This window comes from Amblyraja radiata, chromosome 5 (assembly GCF_010909765.2).
Source record: "Amblyraja radiata isolate CabotCenter1 chromosome 5, sAmbRad1.1.pri, whole genome shotgun sequence".
In the NCBI taxonomy this organism is placed as follows: Eukaryota; Metazoa; Chordata; class Chondrichthyes; order Rajiformes; family Rajidae; genus Amblyraja; species Amblyraja radiata.
The window spans coordinates 26,630,461-26,644,016 of NC_045960.1; the positions used below are offsets into that span (position 1 = coordinate 26,630,461).

A 13,556-nucleotide genomic window follows, 5' to 3' on the forward strand; every position below is an offset into this window, starting at 1 on the left:
CGAGGAAGTAAATGCACAGAGCCTCCTTCATATTCCAAGGTTTGCAGCAAGTCAACCAAGATGCTGTGGATTTTGAGGGGGGCATTCAAACTGTTCATGTGCCCACGAGTCCTTGCGATAAATAGTTTTTTTAATTTTACATGGGGGGAGGAAGATTAACATTCCAACAAAAGCATTGATCTCAAAAAACAAATGGAATACAGTTTATTTTAGCTTAAGATTGCAAGCTATAGCACTCACGGAGAGTTTCAGCTGGTGCACCATTATCTAGTTGGAGATGCAGCTCTCACCTCACCAGTGGTAAAAGCAAAAAAGGGGGAAGGAAGAGACAAGAATATGCATTTTATACAAATACAGTAGGGGATACTTTACAAATTAATGCAAATCCAAAAAAAAGAATGTTGAACTACAGCTAATCCAATTCAAGAATGAAGGCATGATGTTATGTTGGACACATTCAATGTTTAAATACAGAACCTAACTAGTTAAAAACTTTACTGGTGATGAAAGTGCAGCATCCAGCTAAAATTCAGTTGACTGTTACAGAACAAAAAACTGCTCGCGCACCCATGTTGTTACAGTGCTTTTAACCAAGTTAAGAATCCCTCACACAATACGAGAAGGGACAATGCACATGGCATATTCTGGTCTCAATTTCCACAGAGAGTTTAAAAATACACTCTGGCTACTTCTCTCAACATTTGTCACATTGCATTTGATACAACATTGCATTTGATTCAACCTTTTGCTAAATCTGGCAGTGATACATGTTAGTTGGATCCTCCCTTTCTGACTCCCGGCCCTCCCTCCTCTCTCAGCCCTGTGCTTGACGACTCCCGGCCCTCCCTCCTCTCTCAGCCCTGTGCTTGACAGCCAAAGCTTTAACCTTCTTATTTTGCAGTTTCCTTTTTAAATTTTTTTTTTTTTTTTAATTTACTTAATACCTACAGCCTGCTCTGGAAGCAATCCCACAAGGGACCCACATGATTGTGATCTATGGTTATTTAAAGTCACCAACAATAATGGACATACCCTGTCACCAGCTGATCCCATTTCCCCCTGGCCTCTCCTTTCCAGTCAAAGCCTCACATTGCAGCTGCCAGACTACCTATCTATGGGCATCCACTCTTTATGAATTGAAGGATACAAAACCTTTTAACACGATCAATCACTTTAGTATTACACCAAATAAACAGCAAGATACACACCATATAATGTAGAAGAGAGAAGGAATTTCCTACCCCCCACCCTTCATTTTTCTCAAGTAAACATCAGAGTGCTGCACTTCGTTGTCAAACACTGCAGAATGAATAAGTAATATGCAATAGTAAACAAATGGAGCTCTTGATATAGACACAGAAAATCCCCTCGAGTTGTGGACTTCTAACTTCCCCCCCCCCCAATCTCCAGATAAGAGACTTTTCATTTAACTGAGCAAGATTTCAGAACAGACGATTCAAGCAAGCATTTGTTAAAAAATAGTTTACTCATCATCTGGCATTTCCCTCGCTTTGCAAACCGGAGAATATTTCTCAAAGTCCTTGACTGGATTCAAAGTGCTAAGTTTTTATTTTCCTACTACCCCCCCCCCCCCCCTCCTTCCCCTCCGCCAACCCATTCTTTGCAAAACTTGCAATTATTGGTGGGCTTGCAGCCATTGCATTACAGGAAACGGTGATTACAAACCTTGGAAACGGGCACTGTTTTGTTTTAAAAGGGGAAACTTTGAAAAAGGCAAATTTAGCATTGAAACGTTGAGCCCCAGCATATCAGGCATAGCATTCTGCTGCCAAGCACTTGGAAGCAAAAATTCATTTACTATGAAACTAATATACATTTATATCTTTTAAATTGTTGCAAAACAGAAGGGAATGAACATTGCATGTTTTGGTCAAATAGTTAACATTGCAGCGCAATTTAGAACGGGTTTATTGTTGCGTAGAGTCAAACGATTTTTCCCTTCATTGAAGCAGACCTGCCAAATATGCAGAACCCGTAGAATGTTATTTGCAAGTCAGTCACTGGCTCAGTTTCCCCAATCGCTTCCAATATCATCAAGTTTAAAGCCATTGTCAGGGTTTCCTTGTTTTCTTTGGTGGTCAGAAATAGGCTTGTTCTTAACAACTGTCAAATTAAATTAATGGATGCCCGCCTGTGACAAGTCAAATCAACCATATCCAAAATGTACTATTCTTCTTCATCAAGCACGGGGCCAGCTATTTTTTCGTTCAATTCATTTGCTAAGCTAGCTGCCGGATCAGCGAATGCCAATCGCTGGCTTTCAGCAGGGTTTGCTAAATTATGTACTCCACCAAAACCAACCAAATAAACAAAAATTAGTCTTCCACTCCCAACCACCCCCCAACTTTTTTTTTTTTTTAATTTTTTTTAAAGACACTCATCTAGGCTTTAACTTTAGAAACTCAAATACAGCTGCAACACAGTACCTGTAATCAGGGGCGAGGGGGAAAAAAAGCACCAATTAACTTGTTATAAACTGGAAAATATAGAGTACTTTGTTTAAATACTTGCCTAAGTGCTACACCGTTCAAGACCATACATACTTTAAACTATCACAAATAAGATTTTTTTTTAATACAAGTATTTTCCAAGAAAATAGGGAATTTAATAATTCGTGCAAGAACACGGTTTTTTTTTGTCCCTGATGTAAAGAAAAAATGTGGATTAAGCCACAAGATTTGAATACAGTATCTCTATTCCATCTTCATAGGCACTTGATTCATGTTCGTATATAGACAAATATAAATTAGCCACATCTTTTTCCTTGGGTTTTGTGTTTTTTTTTTTTCAAGATATAGATTATGGATATATAAAAACGGAAAAAAAAATCTTTGGTCCTTAATTAGTCACAGCGTTTTGCAGAGTTTCTATGAACAGTGAGAACAGTCTCTCTCTCTCTCTCTCTCTCTGTGAGACCACCGTCGGGTTAGCACAAGAGCGACTTCTCTCATCAACAATCACTCTTTTTTTTTTTCCCTGTAGCAAACGTTTTTTTGGGATTATTCCAAAGAGAGAAAACAAAAGAAGAGCTCTCACCGAAATAAAACACACACCAACCAAAAAACAAAAGCAACTGTGAAGAAGCAGCATCTCTCGGTGCATTATCCATAGTGTTTTGCAAGCCGAATTGCAACCGTTCCCATTCGCACGCCATCTCTCTCTCTCTCCCTCTCTCTCTCTCTCTCGCAGAAGCCAAACGCAATTGCTATTCACGGCGCTCGGCTCCTGTGCTACATTGGATTTACCAGATGAGCGAGGGGTCGGAGAACAGGCGAGAATGGGGAAGGGGGTGGAATTAACGAGGAGCCCTTGCCCCTAAAAATCAGCATCTAAACAACAACAACAACAACAACAACAAATAAAGGGAGAAACGAGAGGCTCTTCAACCCTCATGAGAAAAGGCTATGGGTGCTGAAATCCCATGTTGTCATTTCTTACTCAAACCTCGGGGAAAGGAGTGGGCGCGGGGAGAACCAGTGTGTGGGGAGAAGATAGCTTCTTGCAGCCGAAGATGTCTATAACCAGGCTCGGGGTTGTTATTGTTGCTGAGAGTAAAACAAAATCTACCCTCTTCAAACACGAATTTTAAAAAAAATCTTTGAATTTGATTTTAAAACAAAATAACGCTAAAAAAAAAAAAACTGGAAGCAGGTCACAAGCCAAGCCTAGGTCAATCTCGCTCCTCCTCCCTACTTCCCAATCGTTGACAGATAGAGTCCACCCCAGTCTCAATCCCTCTCCTGTCTCGGCCACTAGAGCCACAAATCTCACCCCCAATGCTCCCCTTGTCGTTCTTACCCCCTTCTTCTTTCCTGGTGCTCCTTTTTCTCCTCCTCCCTCCCTCCCCCCTCAAAAATCAGTTGCAAGGTAACCAGGTGGAGTAGTTGTGCTGCTGACAAGGGAACACCGGCTGAACGTGGGCAATGTAGTAGTTGTTGAAATTGGCGTCGGAGACATAAGGTGCTGGCTGATAGTAGCAGGTGACGTTGGCCACGTTAGGGATGATGTTCTGCTCGGCCAGCACACGGAAGGCCAGCGTGGTGATGAGGTTGAGGGTCTGTCTCCGCTCATGGCCCATCAGGCAGACGGTGCTCTCGTTCACCACCCGCTGCAGGGTGAGCAGGTAGTCGTACTTGCGGTCCTCCAGCCCCATGAAGTGGTTCTGGAGGTAGGACTCTAGCTTGCGCTGCTGCTCGCCGATGTCGGAGAAGTCGATGAAGAAGCGGGAGCACATGTACCTCTGCATGCCTTTCATCTCGCTCTCGTTGGCGGCGCGGAAGCCCCGCACCAGCAGGTTGCAATACTTGAGTAGCCCCCCTCCCCGGATCTCCTCCGGGTTCCTGGTGGCGATCAGCCGCTGCTGTAGATGCTCCAAGGCCTGGCTGAAGTCGCCGTAGACGCTCTCGCCCAGGATGCTCGGGTGGAAGTGCTCGGACATCGGGTTCTCGGAGCACTCGTAGAAGAGCAGGAGCGAGTCGAGGTTGATTTGGAAAGCGTCCACGCTGAACTCGAACTGCCGCCGGAGAGAGTCCACGAACTTCAACTCGACGTTCTTGCCGCTGTTGTTGGACAGCGAGATGAGGCTCCAGCGGTCAGAGTCGTTGCAAACCTTAACCATCTTCTGCACGTACGCTTCCTTCAGAGTCAGCGGCGTGATCTTGTCCTTGTTCACACCCTCGGGCAAGAAGTCCAACAGGCAGTCCAGCACCACGTTCTTGACGGTCTGGAACTCCTTGTCGCCGCTCAGGTCGGCCCTGAAGATGAGGTCCAGGTCCTTGTAGCCGAGCCCGCTGTGCTGGTGCAGGACATGACTGGCCGCCGAGCCGTTCAGCCTGACATCTCGCACACAGATGCGTTTCTCCTCCAAGCGACGCCGCACCACCTGCACAATCTGCCGGGGCTTCAACTCCAGCGTCGGGAAATTACCTCGCCCGTGGATTGGGATGGTCTCCGTTAGGATCCTGTCCAGCCGCTGCACTTGTTCCCAGTTCAACACGTTAAAATTATTGCACTTATCGTTGTCACTTTCATCGGCCATTGTAATTCACCGGCTCAATTTAAAGATTAAAATAAATGCGGACGGGATCAATTTTCCTTGCCCTTCTGCACTAAATATATTTTTTCTTCCGCCCCCTCTCTGCTGTTATTCCATCAGCTACACTCACTGTGCAAAGCTTTCGCTATCTGCGTATTAACTCTGCCATTAGTTTTTATATGGCTCCTGTGAGCAGTTCCGGCTGTGAGTCATTGACATGGCACGCCTATGTTATTTGCATAAATTGCTTTTGGGAAACACTCAAAAATTGAAAACTGCATGCAAGAATGCGACTTTTACAACACTCGACAAATCCCCCCCCCCCCTCTCTCTCTCTCTCTCTCTCTATATATATATATATATATATATATATATATATATATATATATATATATATATATATATATAAATATATAAATATTATGTAAATCGTTGCGAACCCTTCACTCACATTTTTTTTTACCGATCTGGAAGAAAGATAGGCTTTAAAGATAAAGGAGAAATAGAGGGGGCTGTCTGTCACTCGAAGTAACTCGAAAGTTGCCGGCCAAAGAGGGGTGATTGATGAACTGATTGAATGCTGTGCTGGCCTATACCAAGTCTGGTCCTCATTCCACTGGCACAGAGCGGCCAATGTTCCTCCAGTGACTGGGCAGGACCGCGGCTGTCAGCCTTGCCAGCATGAAATTTACTGCCCAGTAAAATTTAACGGGACAGTGAAGGCAGTAGTGGCTTTAAGTGGGAGAGGAATAAAACGCCGCCAGCTGTTGTCGCCTCTCCAATACCCCAGCAACCTGCAAATAGCTCTAAAAAAAATTGCCCGTCATTGATTTCCTTTTTTTTGCAAAAAAGATTATATATGGAAGATAGACATACACCAAAAATGCTGGAGTAACTCAGTGGGCCAGGCAGCATCTCTGGAGAATACGAATAGGTGACGGTTCGGGTCGAGACCCTCCTTCAGACTGAGAGTCAGGGGAGAGGGGAACTCGAGGTAATGAAATGGTTTGGTTTAGAGATACAATGTTGAATAAATGTTGGAAATTCTGTCTTCGAGACGACGGGGAATGCGGACGGTAGACTTTATATTGATCGATTATAGGTGGAGGACAGTGATATTCCAACATTTAAGAAACCATTTTCAAGAGAGTTAGGTTTAACTCTTAGGGCTGAAGGAATCAAGGGATATGGGGGGAAAGCCGGAACGGAGTACTGATTTTAGATGAATAGCCATGATCATATTGAATGACGGTGCTGGCTCGAAGGGCCGAATGGCCTACCCCTGCACTTAATTTTCAATGTTTCTATATAATTTTGACACGAACGCCCGAGAACTGTAATTTTAATGGCAATCCCATACAAGGAAGACCTTTGGCGGTTTCGTGTTCATTACCTCCCCAGACTGCATTGGTCCCATTAATGAAAAGGCGAGTGGATCACACTGCAGAATATTGATTGCTATCGGCAACGCGCGTCGCATTTGAAGATTGATTTGAAAGTGTTCGGAAACTCGTTTTGTATTTCCTATGCAGGAGAGGTCAGCTGTGGATGTGCGTCATTCCCCTTTTTTTAATACAACAATCTTCTCGGATCACTGGAATCCTACCAGACAGTCCAAATCCAGCCCAACTATCTCCCTGCAACTTGCTGCCATTCCTCGGGGATTTGGACAGTTTTTTTTTTTTTTGTAAAGCTTAATATAAAATATATTTTCTTTCTTCTGTAAGCTGCGGTCAGTTTGTCGAAGCAAAAAAAAATAAAGCGAGACATACCCCGTCTGTGGCGTGCAGGCTGCGCCTCCTGTCGGCAAAAAGTGGAGCAAAACACAATCGCAAGAGGTAGCTAAACCTCCGACGGTCCCATCACGCCAGTGGGCCACATGAGTGGCAACGGTGTGGGGTGAAAATTGTGATTTGGGGAAATTGTTTGTATGTATGTATAGCCTCCGAGAATATCGGATGGAGTTTTGTAAGGATCATGTATTGTATATATTTATTTCTCAAATAAAGTCGATTTTGAAAGAAAAAGATGGTTCCTTGATAGAAACAGAAAATAGGTGCAGGAGTAGGCCATTCGGCCCTTCGAGCCTGCACCGCCATTCAATATGATCATGGCTGATCATCCAACTCAGTATCCTGTCCCTGCCTTCTCTCCATACCCCCTGATCCCTTTAGCCACAAGGGCCACATCTAACTCCCTCTTAAATATAGCCAATGAACTAGCCTCAACTACCTTCTGTGGCAGAGAATTCCAGAGATTCACCACTCTCCGCGTGAAGAATGTCTTTCTCATCTCCGGTCCTAAAGGACTTCCCCTTTATCCTTAAACTGTGACCCCTTGTCCTGGACTTCCCCAACATCGGGAACAATCTTCCTGCATCTAGCCTGTCCAACCCCTTAAGAATTTTGTAAGTTTCTATAAGATCCCCCCGTCAATCTTCTAAATTCTAGCGAGTACAAGCCGAGTCTATCCAGCCTGTCTTCATATGAAAGTCCTGCCAACCCAGGAATCAGTCTGGTGAACCTTCTCTGTACTCCCTCTATGGCAAGAATGTCTTTCCTCCGATTTGGAGACCAAAACTGTACACAATACTCCAGGTGTGGTCTCACCAATACCCTGTACAACTGCAGTAGAACCTCCCTGCTTCTATACTCAAATCCTTTTGCTATGAATGCTAACATACCATTCGCTTTCTTCACTGCCTGCTGCACCTGCAGTTTATGATTATCTTCCTCATTAACGATAGATAGACGACTTGCAGGCGGAACTAAACCACACAAAGTGACGATGAGATAGATGAAATCAGATGCGCAGTCTCTTGCCCAGAGTAGGTGAATCGAGGACCAGAGGACATAGGTTTAAGGTGAAGGGGAAAAGAATTAATAGGAATCTGAGGGATAATTTTTTTAACACAAAGGATGGTGGGTGTATGGAACAAGCTGCCAGAGGAGGTAGTTGAGGCTGGGACTATCCCATTGTTTAAGAAACAGTGAGACAGTTACATGGATGGGACAGGTTTGGAGGGATATGGACCAAATGCGGGCAGGTGGGAATAGTGTAGCTGGGCCATTGTGGCCGATGTGGCCAAGTTGGGTTGAAGGGCCTGTTTCCACACTGTATCACTCTATGAAAGCGTTTGGTGGTGTTCTGCTGAAACCAGTGGAGCGGGATGGCAAGATTGTAGGCTGTGTAATTCCAGTCTGAACACCACAGACAGACTCAGGCGATGGGGTTTTTATTCCCCTCATGTCGAGAGATAAAAATCAGATTTAGCCTTTCCCTCCTGAATTTCCAAAGAATGGTTCAATTGTACTTTATGGTCACATGTAAAGTGAAATTCCTTTTTTGCACACAGTTCAGTAAAAATAATACTATAACTAAGCCCAATCATAATTAAGAACAAGTGTATAGAGTCATACAGAGAGGAAACAGGCCCTTCGGTTCATACATATACCTTCATACACGAATGGGGTTAGGAGGGATAGATCAGCCATGATTGAATGGCGAAGTAGTCTTGATGGGCCGAATGGCCTAATTCTGCCCTTATCACATAAACTAGTGGAAAAAAACCTTGCCACATTCACTCTATCGAGACCTTTCGCCAAAAATCCCCTTTACTATTTGCTATTATCCCATGTCTCCTACCACCAAGCTAATTTTGTATCCAGTTGGCTAACTCACCCTAGATCAGCAGTTCAATAATTTTTTGCACTAGCCTACCATGCAACCTTGCTAGGGTTAATGTATACAACATCTTCCACCTGACCCTCAACAATCCACTTGGTCACCTCCTCAACAGCTCAATCCTATTGATTGAGATAATAAGACAAGATTTCTCATTCACAAAGCCATGCTGAGTATCCACATTCAGTCCATGTGTTTGAGGCAGCACGGTGGCGCAGCGGTAGAGTTGCTGCCTTACAATGCCAGAAACCCGGGTTTGATCCTGGCTACGGGTGCTGTCTGTAAGAATCTTGTACTTTCTCCCCACGACCTGCGTGGGTTTTCTCCGGGAGCTCCGGTTTCCTCCCACACTCCAAAGACGTGCGGGTTTGAAGGTTAATTGGCTTCTGTAAATTGTACCTAGTGTGTAGGATAGAAACAGTGTCAACGGGTGATCGCTGGTCGGCGCACTCGATGGGCTGAAGGGCCTGTTTCCGCAGGGTTTTTTTTATTTTTCATCCATTTCCACAGGTTGGTGCTGCCAATGAGTGAATTAGGAAGTAGCCTTTTTCCACCACAGGTTGCATCTGTGGATTCACCTCTTGGTATAATTTGTGATGACTGAACGCTGAAGGATGAAATAGTGCCATTGGAGCAACTCCACCTGCTGTGCTTTGGCAGTTGCAAAGGAGGCTACAGATCATTTGAAAAATATCTGACCTTTTGTGAGCACAACAACAGAACATTGTCTTCAAATGGAAATTGCTTATTAGCCACATATGTGGTTGCAATGACAACGCTTGATCCCATTATCTGCACTAATGTAATGCAGGGATCACTGTTCAGAAACCAAAATAGCAAAGCGTGGAGATGATTGAAAACATTGCAAGCCCAACTTCCTTGCCATTCCATTGAAGGCTGGCCTGAATGAAAGTAAGATAGACACAAAAAGCTGGAGTAACTCAGTGGGACAGGCAGCATCTCTGGAGCGAAGGAATGGGTGACGTTTTGGGTCGAGAGCCTACTTTAGATTATTAAAATAATGTCTCTTGCAACTTCAAGGCATCCCAGAGCTCTTTTTTAAAGACATACATGTTTGTAGGTTAATTGGTTTCGGTAAAATTGTAAATTGGCCCTAGTGTGTAAGATACTGTTAGTGTGTGGGAATCGCTGGTCGGTGCGGACTCGGTGAGCCGAAGGGCCTGTTTTCACACCGTATCTCTAAACTAAAATAAACTAAACTAAACTAAAATGCTCATAGATTTTATCCCTAAAAAACATTTCCAACAACCTGCCCACCACTGATGTCCAGTTCACCAACCTTTGAATGAGTGAATGAATGAATGAATGAATGAATGAATGAATGAATGAATAAGTTTAATGGCCAAGTATTCACATACAAGGAATTTGCCTTGGTGCTCCGCCCACAAGTGACAACATGACATACAGTGACAGTTAGGAATGACACATAAAACATTAAACATTAATATTAAAACATTATTGATTAAACATGTGAATTAAATAAAATACCAGAGCAAAAGGAGGCTACAGATTTTTGGTTATTGAGTAGAGCTACTACTCGTGGATAAAAACTGTTTTTATGTTTGGCTGTGGCAGCTTTGACAATCCGGAGTCACCTTCCAGAGGGAAGTGATTCAACAAGTTTGTGGTCAGGGTGAGAGGGGTCAGAGATGGTCTTCCCCACTCACTTCCTGGCCCTTGCAGTGTACAGTTCATCAATGGAGGGAAGGTTGCAGCCAATGACCTTCTCAGCTGATCGGACGATTCACCAGATGTAACTGTGGTGTTGTTGATGGTGAGTGGGATGAGGGGAAGGGGAGATCTTGGTGAGACCACACCTGGAGTATTGCGTACAGTTTTGGTCTCCAAATCTGAGGAAGGACATTATTGCCATAGAGGGAGTGCAGAGAAGGTTCACCAGACTGATTCCTGGGATGTCAGGACTGTCTTATGAAGAAAGACTGGATAGACTTGGTTTATACTCTCTAGAATTTAGGAGATTGAGAGGGGATCTTATAGAAACTTATAAAATTCTTAAGGGGTTGGACAGGCTAGATGCAGGAAGATTGCTCCCGATGTTGGGGAAGTCCAGGACAAGGGGTCACAGCTTAAGGATAAGGGGGAAATCCTTTAAAACCGAGATGAGAAGAACTTTTTCCACACAGAGAGTGGTGAATCTCTGGAACTCTCTGCCACAGAGGGTAGTCGAGGCCAGTAGTTCATTGGCTATATTTAAGAGGGAGTTAGATGTGGCCCTTGTGGCTAAGGGGATCAGAGGGTATGGAGAGAAGGCAGGTACGGGATACTGAGTTGGATGATCAGCCATGATCATATTGAATGGCGGTGCAGGCTCGAAGGGCCGAATGGCCTACTACTGCACCTAATTTCTATGTTTCTATGTCTATGTTTCTATCTCCTAAAGTTGACTGAGCTTCAGGTTGTTGCAATGGCACCAGGCCGCCAGCTGTGCCACTTCCTGTCTGCCAGTTGTTTGGCAAGAGCTTGAGAGAAGAGAGGGAAACATTGTCCAGTCCTGGAGATTTCCGGCTTTTCTGTCTTCTGAACAGCCTCTCCGCCTCCTCTATTTTTATTGTTGATGATGAAAAAGAGAAGTTCTACAGCACGGAGGGTGTGGGTAATTGGGTTTGAAGTGGTGATTGGGGAGGGGTGGGTGGGAAAGCATCCAGTCTTTTTAGACTGGAGTCTTGGAGTAGGTGTGAAGTGGTAATTGGGAGGAGTGGGTGTAGAAATGTCCAGTCTTTGCAGACTGGAGGAGGCTGTGAGTGGGTGTGAAGTGTTGGTTGGGGTGGGAAAGGATCCAGTCTTTTCAGACTGGAGTCTTGCTTTAAGTAGGTGTGAAGTGGTGAATGGGGAGGAGTGGGTGCAGAAGAGTCCAGTCTTTGTAGACTAGGGAGGAGGAGGTACCAGGGTTACGTTTCTGCTTGTCAAACCTGCAGTAGAACTCATTCAAGTGTCGTTGGTCAGCTGACGATTGTCCAAGGGCGAGGTGGCGGGGGGGGGGGGCTTTCCTCTTGTAGCTGGTGAATTCTTGCAAGCCCTTCCAAACTGAAGAATAGTCACTAGCTGAGAATTTGCTCCTCAACTTCTCAGAGTACCTTTCCTTGGCAGCTCTGAGGCTTCTGATCCTTGGCTTTTACCAGCTGGCCTTCTTAAATATCGATACAACCTTAGCTACCCTCTGTAGCAAAAGGTAATGCAAATATCGTTGCAAGGGCCTCTGCAATTTCCTCCCTGGTTTCCCACAAGGTCCGATGTTCACTTGTTCAGGCCCCAGGGATTTATCCGTCTTAATGCCAACACATCCTCTTTAGTAATTCATTGCTGATCAAAGACATCTCACTCCTATGTGTAGGAAGGAACTGCAGATGTGCAGGAAAGAACTGCAGATGCTGGTTTAACTCAAATGTAGACACAAAAATCTGGAGTAACTCAGCGGGACAGGCAGCATCTCCGGAGAGAAGGAATGGGTGACCTTTTCGGTCGAGACCCTTCTTCAGACTGAAAGTGACGGAAAAGGGAAATGAGAGATATAGACGGTGATGTGGAGAGATAAAAAACAATCAATGAAAGATATGCAAAAATGTAATGATGATAAAGGAAACAGGCCATTGTTAGCTGTTTTTTGGGTGAAAACGAGAAGCTGGTGCAACTTGGGTGGGGGAAGGATAGAGAGAGAGGGAATGCCGGGGTTACTTGAAGTTAGAGAAATCAATATTCACACCACTGGGCTGTAAGCTGCCCAAGCGAAATTGAATTTCCTTTATTGTCATTCGGACCTTTCGATCTGAACGAAATTTCGTGCCTGCAGTCATACATATAATAATACAATAATAAACAACAGTAAACACAAATTAACATCCACCACAGTGAGTCCACCAAGCACCTCCTCACTGTGATGGAGGCAAAAATCTTAGGGCTGCAGTCTCTTCCCTCCTCTTCTCCCGCTGCGCTGAGGCGATACCCACCGGGCGATGGTAAATCAGTCCCGTGGCTCACCGAGCTCCGCGAACGGGCCGGCTCAAACACCGCGGCCCGGGGTGGTCGGAGCTGCCGCCCTCCAGTCCAATATGAGATGCTGTTCCTCCAACTCCTATGCTTCAATTCCTTAGCGTCTATGATTTTCTCCTCAGTAAAACAGATCAGAAGCGTCTCGGCAGCACAGCGGTAGAGCCAGAGGCCCGGGTTTGATCCTGACTAGGGCTGCTTGTCTGTATGAAGTTTGTACGTCCATTCCCAAGCCACCCTTTCACTCTTAATATACCGGCCAAATCCCTTAAGATTTTCCTTTACATAGCCTGCCAGTTCCACTTCATATCTTCTGAATTTTACTCTTCTTATTGCGTTCTTAAGTATACTCCTACAGTTCATGTACTCACAGACAATCCTGATTGCCAAAATCTTACATATGCCTCCTTCTTTTGAAGTATATAGTCATAGTGTGGAAACAAGCCCTTCAGCCCAACTTACCCACATCGGCCAACATGTCCCAGCTACACTGGTCCCACCTGCCTGTGCTTGGCCCATATCCCTCTAAACTTGCCCTATCTACGTACCTGTCTAACTGTTTCCTAAACGTTTGGATAGTCCCTGCCTCAGCTACCTCCTCTGGCAGCTGGTTCCGTACACCCACCACCTTTTATGTGAAAAAGTCACCCCTCAGATTCCTGTTAAGTCTTTTCCCCTTCACCTTAAACCCTTGTCCTGTGGTCCTCAATTCACCTACTCTGGGCAATGGCATATAAATATATAAACATTACGAGGGAGATAAAAGGACTCAAAGTGCTGGAGTAACTCA

At 44.7% G+C, this 13,556-nt stretch overlaps 1 protein-coding gene across 1 annotated transcript; it reads right to left on the reverse strand.

The window, feature by feature from the left end:
• Window positions 1-937: 937 nt before the first annotated feature.
• tent5a (terminal nucleotidyltransferase 5A) lies at window positions 938-5,463 on the reverse strand. Its single transcript, XM_033020822.1, has 2 exons — window positions 5,441-5,463; window positions 938-5,132 (listed from the first exon to the last, which is right to left on the reverse strand). The coding sequence occupies exon 2, from the start codon at window positions 5,057-5,059 to the stop codon at window positions 3,878-3,880; it is 1,182 nt and encodes a 393-aa protein (XP_032876713.1). The 5' UTR covers window positions 5,060-5,132; window positions 5,441-5,463; the 3' UTR covers window positions 938-3,877.
• Between the last annotated feature and the right edge of the window lie 8,093 nt (window positions 5,464-13,556).